The sequence below is a fragment of the Rhinolophus sinicus genome, linkage group LG06 (genome assembly GCF_036562045.2).
Source record: "Rhinolophus sinicus isolate RSC01 linkage group LG06, ASM3656204v1, whole genome shotgun sequence".
Taxonomy (NCBI): Eukaryota; Metazoa; Chordata; class Mammalia; order Chiroptera; family Rhinolophidae; genus Rhinolophus; species Rhinolophus sinicus.
This window is the reverse complement of record NC_133756.1, coordinates 78480713-78502681: the sequence shown is the minus strand read 5'-3', so window position 1 is coordinate 78502681 and position 21969 is coordinate 78480713. Positions and strand designations below refer to the sequence as shown.

Sequence of the window (21969 nt, the reverse complement as noted above, 5' to 3'; positions counted from 1 at the left end):
TAGCAAAATTAATTCAAACTACCTGTGAGCGACATGCCACTTTTTGCATGGCGATGCCACACAGAACTGCTGATGTGTGGGGTATACATGATCCTCACCTTTTAATTGAAGATCAGTTGACCAAAATTTAGGAGTGCACAAAGGTACCATATGAGAATTCACAGGACATAAGTAAATGAGTGCTAATATGCTCATTTTAATTCAATTCAACAAATATGAATATCCACTGTGTACTATTTATTAAAAAGTGAACAAGACTAATAATGGAAACTAGAACATCCTATGACTTACCTGAAAAAAATTTGAGAAAGAAAACTGCAAAACCATATAGCAAACACTTGGGAGATGAACTGAGGTGTCACCTGCACATTTAGTAAGAGTGTATACTAATAAAATAAAAACAATCAAGAGAAAATTGAGACTCAAAGGGCAGCAATGGAAGAATTAGTACGGGTCACCAAAAGCAGAGCTGTTTCATTAGAGACCAAGGCTAAGGTCACTCACACCCTCATATTCCCAATTACTGTGTATGGATCCAAAAACTGGACAGTGAAGAAGACTAATAGTAAAAAAGTTAATTTGTGTGAAACATGGTGTTGGGGAGAGCCCTGCAGACGCCCTAGACCACTGGGAAGGTGTGGCTCCTAGGGCACATGAAACCTGCAACATCACGAGACGCCCAATGACAGAGCTGGAGCTGTCCTACTTTGGGCACATCATGAGGAGGCGGGGTTCTTTGCAAAAGACAGGAGTGCTGGGGAAAATAGAAGGAGCAGGACAAGAGGGAGACCAAATATGAGATAGGCCGACCCCATAAAAAAGCAGGAGCTGAGCAGGGCTGTGAGGACAGAAAACTCACAGGGTCGTCCATCAACCAGAGGGTTGCCAGGAGTCAGAGCTGACTCAATGGCAAGTACCACATACCAGTAAACTGCCCACACTCATTCCCTGCACAAATACACAAAGCCTCTTCTGTATGTTGAGACTGGGCTTACACTGGGAGTACAGACATGAAATGGACAGCCCCGATGCCAGGGAGACCCAGCACAGCAGACAAGGACAGCACCTGCAGCAAGCAACAGGGAACAGGGACCACCGCAGGAGCACTAGAGACGAAGTGGGAGGCATGGCCTAAGTGAGAGAACAGGGTGGGGAAGAACAGGCGTGGGCTTTCAGCAAGGAAGGGGTTGCCCGCCTGCTTGCTGCTTGGAGAAGGCATGAGAGGCTGAGAGGAAGGGAGAGGGGTAAAAGAAAGGGAAGGGTTAAGTGGAAGCATTAGCAATGCCTAAGCTTAGGTTACAATGGAGGGAGAGTGGGTCGTCCTGAAGGGTGTTAGGCAAGGGAGTGACCAGTCTAACTTTTGTTTCAGAAAGATAAGCTTTTCAAAAAGGCAGAAATGGATATGAAAAAAGCAAGACTGAGTGCTGGGACCATGAGGACACACTTGAGTGCCTTGATAAAAAACAATGAGAAACGAGGGGAAGGACGAGCGGGTGGTACTTGTAACTACATGGGGCAGGAGGACTCTTGGTTGACAGCTCCATGCCTTCCCACTGAGTTGCGGGACTGCAACAAAAAGAACTGATTCGCAGTTGGGGAGAAGATGACGGGTTTGCTTTTGGCCTTGCTAAGCTGAAGAGGCTGCAGGATGTTGCAGTCAGTGGAGGGGTCTCCCAGGACAGCAGTAGAATGACCTGAGGCTCAGCATACAGAGATCAGGCTACAGACACAGATGCTGCAGGTGCCATTCAGAGTGGATGACTTGGAGAAAGTCTGAGGAAAAGACTAGCACTAAGAGACAGAGTCCTGGGCATACCAGTAGCACATGGCTATGAAAAGGAAGAGAAGCCAACTGCCCATGAAGGATACTGAGGGCCGCCAGCCAGGAGTGGGATCAGAGATGCCACAGAAAGAGTCTCGGGAGAGGGTTCAAAACGGGAGTGCTAGAGACACGGACCAGGAAAAGAAGTGCATGTATCAGACTCCCAGCACAGCATCAGAGTGGCTTTGGTGAGGACGGTCTCAGTGAAATGGGAGGGTAGACTGACTTCAGGGATGAGAGGCCATCTGACACAGGAGGACAGACAGGACTAGTGAGGAATCTTTGAGGGGTGACAGAGACGACTTTTTCAAAAGCTGGGTTGTAAAGAGAAGAGTGATGGGGCATTGTAAGAGGTGATTGCGATTTGCAGTTCGGGTGACCACAGCTGCTACTTTAGTGCCTAATGTCCTGGGCACTCCCCTGCCCCCCGACTCTCAAGAGATAATAATTTAGTCACCTTCTGATAACTACAACTTAGAAGGTTATGATGAGTATTAAGTGATAATTAAATGCAAGGCAATGAGCCAGATGTTATGGGGGCACAATGACGGAAACTGTTTGCAAGGAGCTGAAAAACTTGCTGTGCGCACATGCATGTTCCCACACGTGGCTTGTCATAGAATGACTCCTTTATTTCTGAATACATGGTATTGGCAAACTGTTTCTACACAAGTTCGGGGCAGCAAGGTCAGGCCTTTCTTTTCCCATGAGATAACTAATATACATTACAGACAAAGGGAGGTGCCCCAACTGAGAAAAGAAAAGCGGTCACCGGATGCCATCCTTCTCAGCCATCTTAGACGGAAGGTGGAGGCGGGCCACCCAAGGGGGAAAAGCAGTAACAGGCTGGCTGGAAGAGCTCAGGCTCTTAGGGTCTAGTCTTCCTAGGACTGGGAAGAAAGGGCAGGGCAGTGACATTCAGTTGGCTCAGACCTGTTGAACAAATTTGAAACAGATCTAGGAAACAGTTCAGTAGTAGAGGGCTAAGAACCCAGAACGGGCAACATCTGAGTACTGTGTATTGTTACCTTGAGTAGAAAATAAAGAGATTTTATGGAAAAAACCCTTGATCTGCTCCCTGGAATCTGAAACTTTTAGTCACTGCTCTATAAAAATACTTAAATAATTTGAAATCTGGGAATGTGAATCTCTTCACCTTCTTTAAAAATTCCCCCTAAACAAGGGAAACAGAAACAAAAAATATATGTGCACATATAGCATACATGTAACTAAGGAGAAGAAAGGTTATAAGGTGTAACAGGTTCGGAGAACAAGAGAGCTATCCTGCTAAGGTGATGGAGGAACACCTGGAAACAGCACTCCTCCCAGAGACTGGCCGGAGGCACGCCACGTGCAGGCCAGTCGGGCCGCACAGTGGGAAGGCAGGCAGAGGCACTGGCGGGAGCTCCAGGGGTCATCCCCTCAGTCAGTGAACAAACAGCCAGACACTACGCACCAAGCAGCAGTCCAGGTATTGGAGATGCAGAATTGAAGAAGCGCGATTTTGTTTGTGAATTTACAAATATGTGAACTCTTGTGGTAGAATTATTATCCACTAGGAGGCTATTACTATCACTCCTAGTCTAAACATTCATGTTTCTCTGCAGAAACCCCTGTTGGGGATGTAACATAATATATATGGTGCACACACTATATTATCTTTCTAAAATATAAAAATATTAAAATTCCAAAAGACATCAGGGCCCAAGAGTTTTGAAAAGAGATTGTAGATTAAAAGATCCAGAGACTGTTGACTGATGATCTTGAGAATGAGAATGGTAATTTGTTGCTGAAAGTCATGTTTGCTCACTTAAAGTCATAAGCCATGCTTATCACAAAAGAGCAGATTTGCCAACAACCTTGCGACAGATAATTAACCCGCTAACTATGACCTTCCGGATTTAGTTTTAATAAGCTCAACCAGTATAAAGCAGTGCTAGAATCACATGTATAGCATTCTCCCTCAAGATAATTATTTTACAAATAAAATACGAGTAACTTTCACAGGTTAAATCTGAAATACCATGCCTGTTGTCCACCGGCCATGTCATTTCTTCAGGCTGGGTGGCTGGTGTGATGATATTTAATTTGAGACCTGAATGATAAACGGTGGTCAGCTCTACGACCATAAGGCAAAGGAAAAAAGTCTTGAAGAAGTCCTAGGGTGGAAGGATTCAGAAAATCTGGGCAACAAACACCCCCACTGCACTGGAGCACAGCTGGAGGGGCCATGGGGGCAGTGGTGGGTGGCGGTGGTCAGGGCCAGCGCTGAGCTGCTCTGCAGATTTCACTGGAAAGTGTAATGGAAGATACTACAAGGGTTTTAAGCACGATACTGATAGGATCTGATTTAAACTTTAAATGGACATATTTGGGATATAGACTGTAATCCAGTGTGGAAACATACAGTAAATGTATGTATAGAAAGGTAATGGAGTTTAGGGAAAAAAGAGCAATTATGGCCAGCTGTAGGTAAAAGGCCTCATATATTTATGACTGTGATTTCAGAAAACTAAATACCAGTGGTCACATAAAATATTATTAACTTCACAGTTCTGGTTTTCAGTTTAGACCATTCAGCATCACTATACTATTATCACCTAACGTAAACACTATACAATAAAAACCAAAGGTGGTAAAAAGTAGACAACTTTATCACCATCTGATAAAGCATTACACAATGGAAACAAAAGGTAATTAATGTGGTTAGTTAAAACAATGAAGATGAACTCAAATCTGTTAACAACTCATTGGTACATCTCTGTATACATACGTATCCAAAAACAACCTATGCCTAACATGCACACGATCATTTCTATGTAAGATAACTTCTATATAAAAATGTTAATAGGTAGTCTGGTTTTATGTATTGCACACTATTTCATACAAAGAACCAATTATTTGATCAATCAAAAAGTTTATTTAATTCAGCAAGCAATAGTTATTTTTTAAGTACATATGATAAAGTGATTTAAGTGAATTTCATTTGATATCACAAAGATAATAATGGAACTGTGTCAGTCACTCTCCTGCAGTTCAATTTTCTGCGCTAAATTACTATAATAATTTTATTCCTACACATTTTTCTTCTATCCTTCACCTTTTCAGCAGAAATAATTAGGTCTTACGTAAGTGACCAGATTTCTTAAGTACATTTTTTTATGACAGTCACAAAGTCATTGCACAAAACTGTCAGTGTAATAAAGGAATATCACAGGAAGCAAGTATGCATTACTAAAAATTATCAAATATTATGAGGTGTATCAATTATTCTGTGGAATTTAAAAATAACTAAATAATTAACTATTAATAATTTAAAAGTGTAGTAAATTCCAAACTATCAAGAAATGGGTTTAAGCTAATAAAGTTAAAATCAAACTAATCCTTTAGTAAATATAAAACAAATCTGAATAGAGAAAGCATTTAAAGCATATATTAATTGATAAAAGCATACATGTATTTATTACTCTAGATGTACTGGACTACCTTTCGAGAACTTTGATAACTGAAAGCATTTACCTGTTGGAGGCAGGCAGTCTTTCCAGTCAAAATAGCCTGCGTAAATTCCAGGTTCTAAGGAGCCAACAATGGGATCTGCTTTCAATTCAATGTAACTCTCAAAGAGTCTTTGGTCTAATTCTTTCAATGAGGCCATGCTAACCTATAAACACATAAAAAAGAGTAATTATAAGCTGTCCATTTGAGGGTGAAGGAAAAAGTAATATGACACAGATCTAAAATTACTTCAGTATATTTTAAAAGTACCTATCAATTTTCCTACAAAAAGACATGATTTTTATTTTATTTATTTTCATTAATAAAGACCACTCTTAGCACAGTTATGTGTTAGGATAGGAATTAATCCTCACTTATGGGCCACAAGTAGTCGTCACAGAAAGCCTGGCCCCCATGAACTGGGAACTGCTGCTGGTAGTGGGAGCAGAACAGGGTCAGGAGGTTAGCCTCAGTCCTACAAGTCCGAGCCTGGTCTCACCAGCACCCGAGGCCAAGAAGTTACAGAGCAGGTGGGTTGTACTAAGTCTGGAAGTAAAGAATCTGAGGGCCCAGGTTTCCCTGCAATGGATTGGTGGACTGTCTGCTTTTGCACCACTGACCCACAGGACACAAGTTTCTTTCCAACACCAGACCTGAGTTTCAAGAAGCTAACGTTGAAAATCAAACACACATCTAGGTTGTCTAATAGGTATAAACAGGAATATCTGTTCAGTAGTGAAATTCTGCTGTGGAAGAGAAAAACAACGACGTGAACTTAGAAAAATAATGAACACCCTGAAGAAGATTAAAGTATAATATAAAACAAAACTTCATGAATATAAAACACATGATTTTCAAAGCTAACAACTGAGCAGATTATTTGAAGAAACTACTGGTCACTACTAAGACTGAAGTTAAGTACTTCGAAGAACAGAGTAAAATTGTAAAGAGGTAGATTATGAACAGACTTAGAACACAGATCCAGAAGCTTGAATACACAAAAACAAATAAAAATCAAACCCAGAAATTCAAGAAGAGAAATATGAGCAGTTAGAGAAGAGGTAATAATTAAACAAGCAATAGAAAACATTTAACTGGATCTAAAGACTGAGTTTGCAATTGGGATCAGATTGCTGAGTTCCAGGCCAGACTGATGAGACACTGCACACACCTAGGAAAATACCATTAAAGTACCCAGTTGCTAAATAATAGAGAGAAAATGCTTTAAGCTTCCATCAGACAAATAATTTACATACGAAGGAGAAAGAATCAGTCTGACATCACATTTGTCAGATGCAAAACTGGAACCTGAATTTACTAAAATAATATCTATAGGAATAAAAGGAATGCAACCCAAGGATCATACATTTAGCCAAGATATCATTTACTAACAGAGTCTGAAAAAAGTACGGAAGGGTTCAAAGAGTACATCATCCATGTACTTGAGAAAGGGCTCTGACCTAAGAGCAAATACATCAGATCGAGGAGGATAACAACTGAGGAAAACAGTGGTAGGGACTGACTTTGAGCTCCCTTTTATCTTTCACCCGTCCCCTTCTCTAATATTTAGAAACATAAACCTAAAGAGATGATTAGAGATACTCTGGGCAATGGGAAATACAAGTGCTAATTCTTGAAAAAGAGAATGCATCTAAAAAGGAAATACTAGTAAGAACCTAGAATAACGATGAAAATACAACATATTAAAATCTGTGATGGACAAAAAACTAAAAATGCAGCTATTCAACAAAGAAAGGTTTAAACAAAGAGAGGCTTAAAATTAATGTTTTAATCTTCTACTTCAGATAACTGAAAGAGAAAATTAAACTGAAAGTAGAATAATTAAGGATAAGAGCAGAAATCAATTAAATTTTTTAATTGTTTCAGTTGTACAAAACAACATCGAGATTAGACATTTACACCCCTCACAAAGTGATGACCCCAAAAAGTCTACTACCCCTCTGACACAGTACAAAGCTATTACAATACCATTGACTATATTCCCTACGCTGTACTTTATATCCTGTGACTATATGTATATACATATTTTTAATTATAGTTGACATTCAACATTATTTTATATTGGTTTCAGGTGTACAGTGCAGTGGTTAGACATTTATGTAATTTATGAAGTGATCCACCCACCTGACACCATACATAGTCTTTGCAACATTACTGACTATATAATCCATATTGTATTTCACATCCCTGTGACTATTTTGTGACTACCAATTTGTACTTCTTAGTCCCTTCACCTTTTTCACCCACCCACCAATCCCCCTCCCATCTAGCAATGATCAGTTTGTTCTCCGTATCTGTTTGTTTGTTTCTTCTGTTCTTTAGATTCCACATGTGAGATTATATGGTATTTGTCGTCCTTCTCAGTCTGACTTACTTCACTCAGCATAATGTCCTCTAGGTCCATCTATGTTGTTGCAGAAATCAACTAAATTTTTAAAAGATTAATATTAGAGAAAACCACCAATGCCAAAAGTTGGTTCTTGAAAAAATTATTATAGTTTTATGTAAGTCTGACAACATAGGAAAAAACGATAAAATCCTGAAAAACACAACTTTCTAAAACTGGCACATAGTCCTATATTTCTTAAAACCGAGTCCATTATTTAAAATGCTTCCACATGATGAAAACTTCAGGCCCAGATGACTTCACTGGTGAATTCTACCAAGCAGTTAAGGAAGAAATTATATCACATACGAACTTTATCATAGACTAGAGCCTGAGAACATTTCCTATTTTGTTTGATGAGGCCAGCATAACCCTGATATCAAAAACTGACAAGGATATTGCAAGCAAAGACATAAAAATCCTAACAAACTATTAGCAAATTGAATCTACAATTTAAAAAAAACACATTATACAGAAGTGGGATAATTTTAATAGATTAAAAAAAAAGACTTGAAAAATGTCCCCTTCACCACTTATATTCAAGACTGTAATAGAGATCCTAGTCCATGCAATATAGCAAGAAAAATATATCAGAAAAGAAGATGAACTGTTGTTTCAGTACATATTATAAACCTATAATAATATATGTATAATTATAATAACACAATGATAATGAACAAAATGTAATACTTAATGAAAGATAGATCAGAGACCTAAATATAACAGCTAAAACTACAAAGCCTCTGGGAAAAAAATATTCAAGACACTGGAGCAGGTAAATATTTTGATAGGATGTGAAAGGCATTAAACATTTCAAAAAATGATAAACTGGATCTCATAAAAACTAAAAATTTCTATTCAAAGGATACCATTATGAAAACAGAACAGCAAGCCACAGACTAGGGTTATTTACAGATTTCTAAGAAATTACTCGTAGAAAGGTAAGCAACCCAATTAAAACATGAGTTAAGTGAATTGAACAAACATTTAAAAAAAGAAGATATCTAAATATGAATATTTGAATGTATAAGATGCATAAACATCATTATTTATCAGGGCAAGTCAGTGAAAGCAACGAGATTGGCTACAATAAAAAGAATGACAATATTAAGTGTCAGTGAAGACATGGAGAAACTGGAATATTCATACACTGAATGTAAAATGAGATACCCATTTTAAAGAATTACTGAAAGTTCCTAATCAACTTATTCCATGACCAGCAATTCCACTTCAATGTATAGACAGTGGTCCCCTTTTATCCATGGGTGATACATTCCAAGATCCCCAGTGGATGCCTGAAACCACAGAAACCAAACCCTATACATACATATGTATGATAAAGTTGAACTTATAAGTTAGGCACAGTAAGAGATTAATAACAATAACTAATAAAATAGAACAATTATAAGAATATACTGTAATAAAAGTTATGTGAATGTGGTCTGGTCTCTCTCTCTCTCTCTCTCAAAATATCTTATTTTACTACATGTACAGCATGTACACGCTGGACAAAGGGATGACTCATATCCCTGGGTGGGTGAGAGGGACAGCAAGAGAGTTCATCACGATACTCAGCACAGCAAACAATGTAAAACATGAATTGTTTATTTCTGGAATTTTCCATTTAATATTTTCAGACTGTACTTGATTGTTGGAGTGAAACTATGGAAAGCAAAATGGTGGATAAGGGTGGACTACTATATCCAAGATAAGAGAGTACAAATGTCCACAAAAAGACTTTTACAGTAATGTTCACAGCAAGTATATTCATAAAAACCTACAATTGAAACAACCTGATGTCCAGTACCATGAGAATGACTAAACAAAATTTGGTTATCCAAACTCAGCAATAAAAGAAAATAAATTACTGATAGGCACACAATTTCAATGAATCTCAAAAATTACTAAGTTGGAGCAAAAGTAGCCAGACACAAAAGGCTACAAACTGTATGGTTTCCTTTTACATTTAGTTCAGAAACACGTAAAACAATCTATGCTGATAGAAATCAGAATAGTGGTAAAAGGGGTGCCTAGTGACTGGAATGGAGCATGAGGGTAGTGGATACTGGGATGTAGAGATGTGTAAGAAGTCACCAATCTGCACACTTAAGATTTGTGTGTTTTACTGTAGAGAAATTATACCTCTTTGAAAAAAAAAAAAAAGGTTGAAAATAAATGGATGAGTCGATAAATACTAGGCAAAAGAAACAAAAAGAGAGCAGAGTGGCAGCATTAATTTGTGACAGGACGGGATTAAGACAAACTACTCACCTCATAAATTTTGTTGTGAGAATTTAAAAAGATAATTTATGAAACTTGTGTAGCACATTTAAAGTACAAAACAAATGCTAGCAGGAATTACTATTATTGACTACCCTATTTTCACTAATGCCCCGTTCACACCAGCTACGTTAGCTTGCATGACCCTACTCGAAATGCAAGGACAAAGCCTATCAATGCTTAATGTACTACCTGATAGTTATAAACGAAAGTTAAATGGAAAAAAGAAATAAATCCTGTTAAGGAAATCACAGTCTAATAGAAAAAGAAAGGCGAGAAAACATTTATAAAACTACATGTTAAAAACATATGGCTCTTAAGCATGCAGACAGGGAGTGCTTAAGAGGGTACTGAAAAAAGGCTGCACAGGGCAGGGGTATGATACCTGAGGACGTTATCCTTTTAGGCCAGGTGTCTCTAACCACAACAGGGCACCTATCTAAAGGAAAAAATAAAAGTGGGGTGCTAACTCAATAATTATGTACTCCAAAATAACTACTCACCTCCTATACGTTACAATTGGGCAGCACCTTTTAAGGTACTTCAGTTGGTAATAATTTAGAAATACGGAATATATTAGGAGGCAGCATTTTTTATGTAGGGGCAAATAATGCTTGTAATAATCTACCATTATAGCTTCTTTAGTATGTATATCAAAAGATATTTTTATACCAAATGGCCTGACCTATATTACAGTTCATAATAGGTGCTGACAAACAAATGCCTGCTAAGTAGATATCACATTTCTTCAACTGCTACTCAGTTGTCTTCAAAGTCTTCAACTCACTCAAAATAGTTAAAAAGTTAAAATTATTTTGATTTATTTCAATGTTTCCAATTTAAATTTTCTAATTTACTGTTTTAAAAACTTTTTGGTAAAATGCTTTTTAAAAAGTATGTTCCTGAAAAGGGGGGAAAAAAAGAAAAAACACCTGTTATTTTCATTTCAAAGATGACAGAAAAAAATACATTTAACTGAGCCACTCCTATAAAAGGATCTAAAGAAGAGGCCACATCGAGACTGGTAGGAGGGGTGGAGATGCAAAACAGGCTGATCCCAAACACACTGCCCCGTCCTAAGGGCATTTTTGCAACACGGTCACGAACCCAGCACCAGTGCAAGAATTGAAACTGCATTAACTTTGTAAAAACCACCACCCACACCCTGTAGCTCCCAGGAACCCTGCCTGGCCCACCTAGTGCTGCATCTCCAGAGGTAATCTCCACACCTGTCAAGCTACCTGACACATGCACCTAAGGAGGCTCTTTCAACCGCTGGGCCTTACGGGCAGCTGGCAGGTGACAACAGGCCTAGGAGGCCCTGGGCCTTTTGCTAAGGTGCTCCAGGCACAATACAGTGGTACCTCGGTTTTCGAACGTCTCCGTTGACAAACATTTCGGTTTACGAACGCCGTAAATTTTATGGATCCATGGTATCATCAGATAGTAAAATTCATGCTAAATTAGCAGTTTTAGGGGTTGATTTTAAAGGCCTAGAATGGATTAATCCATTTTGCATTATTTTCTATGGGGAAACTGCGCCTCGGTTTTCGAACATTTCAGAACTTGAACGGTCTTCCTCAACGGATTATATTTGAATACCGAGGTACCACTGTACTGGTAGCAGCTGGCCTCTGTTCAGAGCAAGGTCATCCCCATAGGCCTCCAGGTCGAGCACAGGCAGCAGCCAACTACATACAGGTTAGTAGCTCTCACCAGGTAGTGCCAGGATAGTCACAGGCAAAGCTGAAATAGACCTGCACAGGAGTCCCTTCCAAGAGACACCAGAAACAACAGACTCAGAAGCCAGCTTCAGACCACACCAGAGCACTACCTTTTTAGCCAGTAAACAAATAACTGTATTGGAACACCCTCCCTACTCACCTGATCTGGCCCCCAATGACTTCTTTCTTTACCCGAAGATAAAGAAAATATAGAAAGGAAGACATTCTAATGACATTCAGGACAACAAGGGTAATACGGCAACAGCTCTGATGGCCATTCCAGAAAAAGAGTTCCAAAATTGCTTTGAAGGGTGGACTAGGCATTGGCGTCAGTGCATAGCTTCCCAAGGGGAATACTTTGAAGGTGACTGTAGTGATATTCAGCAATGAGGTATGTAGCACTTTTTCTAGGATGAGTTAATGAATTTAATTGTCTGACCTCGCGTGTCCCCAATAAAAGAACAGGAGAAAACTCAAGAAATAGAACTAAATGAAATGGAGGCAACCAACTTACCAGAGACAGAGTTTAAAACACTGGTTATAAGAATGCTTAAGGGACTTAGAGAATTTGAAAAGAGATAGTAAGCATAAAGAAGGACATAGAAATCATAAAAAAAAAAAATTAACCAGTCAGAAATAAAGAATACAAACTGAAATGAAGAATACAGTAGAAGGAATCAAGAGCAGATTAGATGAAGCAGCGGATCATATCAGTGATTTAGAGACAAAGTACCAAAAAACACCAAATTGGAAAAAGAAAAAGAAAAAACAAAGACAATTTAAGGGGCCTCTGGGATATCAAGCATGACAACATTCACACTATAGGAGTACCAGAAGGAGAAGAGAGGGAGCAAAGGATCGAGAACCTATGTGGAAGAAATAATGACCGAAAACTTCCCTAACCTGGCAAGGTGAATAGATAAACAAGGTGAACACAAAGATTCCCACACCAAGACACATCACAATTAAAATGGCAAAGGTTAAAGAGGAAGAGAGAATCCTAAAAGTAGCAAGAGAAAAACAACTAGTTACTCACAAGGGAACTCCCATAAGTCTGTCAGTTGATTTCTCAACAGATATTAGCAGGCCAGAAGGGGGTGGCAGGAAATATTCAAATAAAAAACAAGGGCTTACAATCAAGACTACTCTACCCAGCAAGGCTATCACTTAAAATTGAAGGAGAGATAAAAGCTTTGTAGACAAGAAAAGGCTAAAGGAATTCATTAACACCAAGCCTGAATTACAAGAAATGTTAAAAGGACTTCTTTAAGCAGAAGAAATGAGAAAAACAAAGATAAAAAATATGAAAAATAAAATGTCAATAACTATGTAGCTATCAATAATCACTTTAAATGTAAATGGATTAAATGTTCCAATCAAAAGATACAGGGTAGCTGAATGGATAAGAAAACAAGACCCATGCATATGCTGTCTACAAGAAACCCACCTCAGATTGAAAGACACACATAGACTGAAAGTAAAGGGATGGAAAAAGATATTTCACCCAAACAGAAATGAGGGGAATAAAACCCAAAAACTGGGGTAGCAATACTTACATTGGACAAAATACACTTTAAAACAAAGACTAAAGTAAGAGACAAAATAGGACTTTACATAATAATAAATGGAGCAATCCAACAAGAAGACATAACCCTAGTAAACATTTATGCACAAAACACTGGAGCACCTAAATACCTAAACAAATACTGACTGACATAAAGGCAGAGATCGACAGTGACACAATCATAGTAGGGGACTTCAACACCCCATCAACAAATCTTCAAGATAGAAAAATCAACACAGAAAAAGCGGCCTTAACTGACACAATAGACCTGATGGATTTAATTGGTATTTGTAGAGCAGTTCACCCCAAAACAGCAGAATATACATTCTTTCAGAGTGCACATGGAACATTTTCCAAGATAGACCACATGTTAGGCCACAAAACATGTCTCAATAAATTTAAGAAGACTGAAATCATATCAAGCATCTTCTCTGACCACAGTGGTATAAAACTAGAAATCAATTACAAGAAAAAAACTAAAAAACACACAGACACATGGAAACTGAATAACATGCTACTAAGTAATGAATGGGTCAACAATGAGATCAAAGAAGAAATGAAAAGATACCTTGAGGCAAACAAAAATGAAAACACAAGGATCCCAAATCTATTAGACACAGTGAACGCAGTGCAGGCTACCCCCAAATAACAAGAAAAATCTCAAATAAAGAGTGTAACTTTATACCTAAGTGAACTGGAAATAGAACAGCAAACAAAGCCCGAAGTGAGTACAAGGAAGGAAATAGTAAAGATCCCAGCAGAAATAAACAAAATAGACTAAAAAAACAATACAAAAGATCAAAGGAACCAAGTACTGGTTTTGTGAAAAGATAAACTAAACTGACAAACCTTTAACCACAATCATGAAGAAAAAACAAAGTGATCCCAAACAAATGAAATCAGAATTGAAAGAAGAGAAGTGACAACAGACACCTCAGAAACACAAAAAGTTTTAAGAAACTGCTACTAGCAACTATAGGTCAACAAACTGGACAAGCTGGAAGAAATGGATAAATTCCTGGAACCACAGAATCTTCCAAGGCTAAATCAAGAAGAAACAGAAAATCTGAACAGACTGATTACAACCAACAGAATTGAATCAGTAATCAACAAGATCCCAACAACAAAAAAGTCCTGGACCAGATGGCTTCACAGGTAGAATTTACCAAACATTAAAAAAAAATTAACATCTATTCTTCTCAAACTATTCCAAAAAATCCAAGAGGAGGGAAGGCTCCCAAGCTCATTTTACGAAGCCACCATTACTCTGAGTCCAAAACCAGACAAAGACGTTACAAAAAAAGAAAGCTACAGGCCAGTATCTCTAATGAATATAGATGCAAAACTCTTCAACAAAATACCAATAGACGCATAAAAAGCATTTGATAAAATCCACCATCCACTTATAAGAAAAACTCCCAGCACAGTGGGAATAGAGGGAACATATCTCCACAGACTAAAGGCCATACACGAGTATGACAAATACACAACAAATATCACACTCAATGGGAAAAGCCAAAAAGCATTTTCCTTAAGATCAGGAACAATACAAAGATGCCCACTTCCACCACTTTCATTCAACATAGCATTGGCAGTCCTAGCTACAGCAATCAGACAAGAAAAAGAAACAGAAGGCATTGAAATATGGAAAGGAAGAAGTACAACTGTCATTATTTGCAGATGACATGATATTAAATAAAGAGAACCCCAAAGATTCCACCATAAAATTGTTGGAACTGATGAATGAATGTAGTAAAGTAGCAAGATACAAAGTTAACATTCAGAATTGGTTGCGTTTTTATACATCGATAATGAACTATCAGAAAGAGAATTCACAATGGCATCAAAAAATAAATAAAATACTTAGTTATAAATTTAAGTAAAAGACCTGTACTCAGAAAATTATAAGACATCGAAGAGAGAATTTAAAGAAGATACAATAAATGGAAGCATATACCACACTCATGGTTAGGGAGAATTAACATCATTAAAATGTCCACACTACCCAAAACAATATATAGACTCAATGCAATCCCTATCAAAATACCAATGGCAGTTCTCACAGAACTAGAACAAATAATCCTAAAGTTTATATAGAACCACGAAAGACCCCCAAATAGCCACAGCAATCTTCAAAATAAGAACAAAATTGGAGGTATCACACTATACTACAAAGCTATAGTAATCAAAACAGCATGGTATTGGCATAAAAACAGACACATACATCAATGGAACAAAATAGAGAGCCCAGAAATAAATCCATGTCTATTTAATCCATGTCATTTAATCTATAACAAAGGAAGCAAGAATTTATGTTGGGGTAAAGATAGCCTATTCAATAAATGAATACATGCAAAAACTTGAAAATGGACCACTTTGTAACACCACATACAACAATAAACTGAAAATGAATTAAAGATGTAAATGTAAGATCCCAAACATAAAACTCCTAGAAGAAAATATAGGAAACAAATTCTCAGATATTACCCTTAGTAATATTTTTGCTGATATATCTCCGTGGGCAGGGAAAGCAAAAGAATAAACAAACAAATGGGACTACATCAAATTAAAAAGTTTTTTTCACAGCAAAGGAAACCATAAACAAAACGAAAAGACATCCTACTGAATGGGAGAAGATATTTGCCAATGATACATCTGATAAGGGGTTAATATCCAAAATTTATAAAGAACTCATACAACTCAACACTCAAAAACTGAACAATGAAATTAAGAAATGGGAAGAGGACCTGAACAGACATTTCTCCTAAAAGGACAAAAAAAAGGGCCAACAGACACATGAAAAGATGCTCAACATCACTAATCGTAAGAGAAATACAAATAAAAACCACAATGCGATACAACCTCACACCTGTCAGAATGGCCATCATCAATAAATCTATAAACACACACACACACACACACACACACACACACACACACACAGGTGTGAGTGAAGATGTAGAGTAAAGGGAATCCTTGTGCACTGTTGGTGGGATTACAAATTGGTGCAGCCACTATGGAAAACAGTATGGAGGTTCCTCAAAAAAATTTAAAATGGAACTGCACTGTTACCCAGCAATTCCATTCCTAAGTATTTATCCAAAACAATCCAAAACACTAATTTGAAACAATATATGCACCCTATGTTTACTGCCTAAGAGATGTAAACAACTGAAAGGCCCATCAACAGATAAATGGATAAAGAAATTGTGATACGTATATATGTATATAAAATGGAGTATTATTGTCATAAAAAAGAATGAAATCTTACCATTTGCAACAACATGGATGGACCTAGAGGATATTATGTTAAGTGAAATAAGTCAGACTGAGAAAGACAAATACCATATAATCTCATTCACATGTGGAATCTAAAGAACAGAATAAACAAATAAACAAAACAGAAACAGACTCATAGATACAGAGAACAAACTGATGGCTGCTAGATCGGTGAGAACGGTGAAGAGATTAAGAAGTACAAATTGGTAGTCTCAAAATAGTCACAGGGATGTGAAATACAGTATGGGGAGTAGAGTCGATAATATTATTAAAATATGTATAGAGAAGTGATCCCCCCAATAAGTCCAGGGTACTGGACTTATTGCGGGGATCACTTCTTAAATTACATAAATGCCTAACCACTGTGCTGCACCCCTGAAACTAATATAAAATAATACTGCATGTCAACTAGAATTAAAAAAATATATACATATAGTAATATGTAAATATGGAATGTAAAGTACAGCATAGGGAATATAGTCAATGGTATTGTAATAGCTATGTACGATGTCAGAGGGGTACTAGGCTAATCAGGGTTATCACTTTGTGAGATTTGTAAATGTCTAATCATCATTCTGTTTTGTACACCTGAAACTAGTAATAAAAAAAAGAAAAAATTAAGCAAGAAATCTTAAGTACAAAAAGGGGTCATGCCTCAAATGCAGATGAGTCTGAAATAATATGAAACTATTATAAAAAATTATGCCAATAAATTTGAAAATAGACGAAGTCCAAGAAAAATAGATTCGCACAATGAAAATACTAGGCCTAGAAAGTTTTACCAGAGTTTTTCTAAATATTCCAAAAACAAATAATTCCAATCTTACAGAAACTCTTTCAGAGAAAAAAAAAAGGGAGACACTTTCTAATTCATTTTACAAACTGGCATACCCTACATGTAGCAACATGAATAAATATCAAAAACAATATTGAGGGAATAAAGCAAGTATAGAAAAATTCATACCATATAATCCCATTTGTGCTATTTATAAGTCAAAAACAGGTAATATGAAACATGTATTGTTTAGAAATCATGAATGCAGAAGGGACTCTCTACAGGGAAGGAGGGTGATGCCACTGTGCTGGGCAGGAAGGGCTCTGCAAACGAAGCTCCACTTTTTTAGCTTGGTGGTGGGTGCATGTCTGTTCATTTCATTATTCTTATGTCTACATAAGTAAGACTTATTCTTTTGTGTAGGGATAAAAATATATAATATGAAATATCTGAAAAGAATTTGTAATCTAAAAAAGAAACCTACCAATATAAAACTAAGGATAATGTAATGTATTATAATGCTATTCCAGCGCTATGAAGAAAGCATCATTGGAATAAGAGGATTGAATCCATTTTGTACTTTGGGACAACAGATAAAGGAGAGGCCTTAAAAGGCTTTCTACAGGATGAGATACCTGTGTCTGACATGGGCTCAGAAGGATGATCAAGGTTTTGCCATGTCAAGACTGAGGGAAAAGCACTGCAGACACATAGTGCATAAGGTACAGGTAAATGTTCTTAAAATGGAGTCTGGTAGGCTGAAGTTGAATGAATGAATGAATGAATGAATGAATGAGCAGTCAAATCAGGAAATGTTCAAGGAAAGATGAGTGGCTAGATAGTAGTGGACTGGAGTAGGGGAGACGAATGCCAGGAAAGAAAGATGATGTTCAAGCATCAGCCTAAGGGGTTCAGGTTTATTCTCCAGGCAATGAGAAGCAACTGAAATGTGGGAAGGAGAAAGAACAACATGATCTGTACTCTGTATCCTGGAAGCCCATCCTGGAAACACTGTAGACCAGGGGTGTCCAAACTTTTTTCAACGTTTTTCACCAAGGGCCATATGTGGTAAAATACACAAACAGCCAGGCCACTCCCTCGAGGTGAAGTACGTATTGCCTCACCTGGTTTATTTAAGTAAACTAAGTGTATTTTTGGAATTTGCTGCGGGCCAATTAACAATAGATAATGGGCCTCAGTTGGCCTGCGGGCCGCAGTTTGGACAACCCTGCTGTAGACAATGAGTTAGAGAATGAAAGAATTTAGACAGTAAGCAAAGAATTTTGGAGGGAGGCTCCTGCAATAGCACAATGGTGAGAAAGGACTGAGTTTGGACAGGAAGTGCAAAGCAGAGAGGTGGAGACAGATTCAGAAGATGGCTTAGAAGATGTGGCATAAACCCTCATTGAGGGATGGAGTCAAGAATGATGACCATTCAGTGACTACTGACTACAACAGAAAACACAGAAAGAGAAGCTAATGTGAAGGAGGAAGATGAGTTTGGTTTGGGCATGTTGATCTGAAATCCCAGTGGAAACTTCTAGTGAAGATGTCTGGTTGGAAACAGAACTGAATCCTAGGAATGATAGGAACAAAGATAAATATTGTGGGAATCATGGGCATCAATGATAAATGAAACAGCAGGAGTGGATGAGATCTCCTAAGGAAAACGTGCAGTGTGAAGAGGTAACAGACACAGCACCAGTTCAGAGAACAGAAATAGCGAAGGGATGCTGAAAGACAACTATTTAGTGGTAGAATTTTATCTGCTCAGGTTCAAGCTTTTTTGATTTAAAATCCTACATCCTACCCAACTGGTGAGCCAATGGTTTCTACCCATTCATTTCCTACACCTCCCCAACTTTCCAAAGTGACTTAGAGCCTTTCTTTCAAGTCTGAAACAACATCTTTTATGTGACAGTTGATCTCTCCTTGCTTTGGGAAAGCTTTTCTGAATTACTTTCTGTATTGGAGAAGCAATATTTTACTTTATAAACTATTATATAAGGTCCTTGAGTCCTTACTATTGTATTATTTCTTTATGTCTGTATATTTCTTTTCTCTCTCCCCATTTATGCATATACAAGGAACTTGAGGCAGTTAAACAGGGTCAAAAATTAAGTTTAGTATTTAGTAGGCAGAAACACATCTGACCAACTCACAATTCCTGTCTACAAGATCTTAAACTGCCAAATGGATTAATTTACAACGAATTTATTTTATAAAAATAGCCTCTAAACAAAATTTAGCTACTTTATAGCATGAATGGAGAAAATAAAACAAATACGAAGTGAGGACACAAAGCTATAGCCATTCATATCTATGAATTCAAATGGTTTCAAACAAAATTTAAGAATTATATACAATTAAGCTAAAAATAATCAAATATATAAAATATGGTACATATGGTACAAGTGAAACAAAAATCTTTAAAACTGACTGCTGTGTAAAGGATCTTCCCTGGAAATATCTTAAAAAGATGCTGTCCACCCCCCAACCCCCATGTTAAAATAAAACCTCAATCTCAATCAATAATTTAATGACAGACTTGTCTAATCACTACAGTCCTAAGTGAACTGAAAATCTGCAATTATACAAATTCTAAATGAGATGTTTGCTTTTCAAAGACTAGGAAAGATTAAAATAGCATTTGGATACATAAAAAAAAATTCCTTGGAATTATATCATTACAGCTATCACAACTGTCCTAGTCCTTTGGTAAATTTTCATCAGAACACTTTTGTACTTTCTTTTAAGATGTGTTGTGCAGGGCAAGAAAGCACTCTGGATTTACAATGAGAAAACTTAATGTTGAGTCTTGCTTTGATCTATTACTTAAATAGGTCAAATCATTAATCTCTCTGAGCATCTCTCTGGAAAAAAAATGAGTTAATAATACCTTCCTTAATTACTTCACAGGGTTATCTGCATCAAATAAAATTGTATGTATTAAATCATTCTTTAAAGGATTTAAAGCTTTAAAGGATCATAGTCATTAAATTTTAATATACTCCTAAAAAGCATGGTTATTTGCATACTGTTTCTACATTAAAATCAAGATACAGGAAATTAACAATGGGTCATTTCTATGCTTCTTCTGGTAGAAGTACCAATAAGAAAGCAGGAGGAAATACACCTGAATGAACTCTTGGCAAACCACCAGATCATACCTGGAAAGAGATCAGAGAAAACGTCTAGTGTCTGGTGACACTAAGTTGGAAGCCTACAGCGAACCATTATCTCCAAGAGAAGAAACAGTGCAAAAGAATGGATAACAAATTATTCATGTGACCTATGTGTCCCTGAGATTTTTCTAGGATCTTGTCTCTAGAATTATCTGTCATTTGAAAAGGGAACCGTGAAAAACAATGGCCATTAGCAGGCTTTTTCTCTTAATGCAAAAATGTTGTTTTACTTGGTTGGCATCATAAAATGGATTTGACTCTTAACAAATACAATCAACATAAACGCTATAATCTGAATCTAATTTACTGTCTACACAACTGAATGATTTGGAAATATTCAATGGTCAATTAAAAAAAAAAAAAATCCAAATTCCAAATGTGAAAAATAGCCCACTATTTTTATTGTAAGATGAATCCCAAATCCTTCATATCACCCTCGTCTCAAAATGATATAGAAAAGGACTAGGAAGGATATCTAAGCCTATTTATATGTCAATTTCATTCTACTTCTTAATGATATAAAATGAACTAATTGATAGCTCCTACTTATAACTCTAAAAACCTAAAGAAAACCAAACCTAGTGCTTCTGCTATATGCAATTCCTAATCATTTCATACATGTTTTAAATGATAAAAAATTTCTCCAATAAATATGTTGGTGTCATTATTGTTATTGCATAAAAACAAAGTGTCCACTTTTTACTGCGAGAGAGTACCTTGCAATTCTCAACACAAAAATTTCTGGAAATAAACTCAACTTTTGGCCCTTAAGTCAGCTGTAAGTCACAGCATTTCTCATCAGGATGATTAATCTTTACGAAAAGGCAGGAAAAACAAGACACAGCCACCCACTTTGATATTTTCATTCTTTGAAAAAAAAAAAATCCCAATCTAGCTCACAAACTAGAACCATCATTTGTAGATAGTTTGCAATCCATCATAAGTACATTTTGATTACAAGATTAACTAGATCATTATCTTTTTATTCTTTGCACTAGAAAAGTGTACTGACATTAAAAAAGTGGTTCTAGCTTAGTTTTACTTAGAAATCTGATAAACCTTTGCTCAGGAACCAACCAACCTTTAATAACATCTTACTTCATATTTTCCTTTTCTGCTTACTTGAAAAAATACAAACAAAGTGTAACTTTTAAAAAACTCTACTGCATTGATATAGGACTCATTTTTGTTAAACTATGCTACGTCCAAGGATTGGAGAGTGGAGAGTATATATTTTTCAGGTAAGATATTAAGCATCCTACAGTCGTGTGTGTGTGTGTGTGTGTGTGTGTGTGTGTGTGTGTGTGTGTGTGTGTGTACACGCTCAAGCACCTCTGTGCCTGCTTAAGTAGTAAAGGATCATGGCAGTTATATGGAAATGGAGAGAGAAAGAAGTGTGAATAGCCAGGAAGAGGTTTTTCTGCAGGCTCAGGGAGTT

General features: G+C 37.0%; 1 protein-coding gene across 3 annotated transcripts in view; it reads right to left on the bottom strand.

The window, feature by feature from the left end:
* EXOC2 (exocyst complex component 2) overlaps nucleotides 1-21969 on the bottom strand; it is a 246195-nt gene that overhangs the window by 49296 nt on the left and 174930 nt on the right. For all 3 annotated transcript variants that reach the window (XM_019714889.2, XM_074335319.1, XM_074335322.1), the window contains one exon: nucleotides 5342-5483. In XM_019714889.2, coding sequence (XP_019570448.2) covers nucleotides 5342-5483 — 142 coding nt within the window. The remainder of the gene's footprint in view (nucleotides 1-5341; nucleotides 5484-21969) is intronic.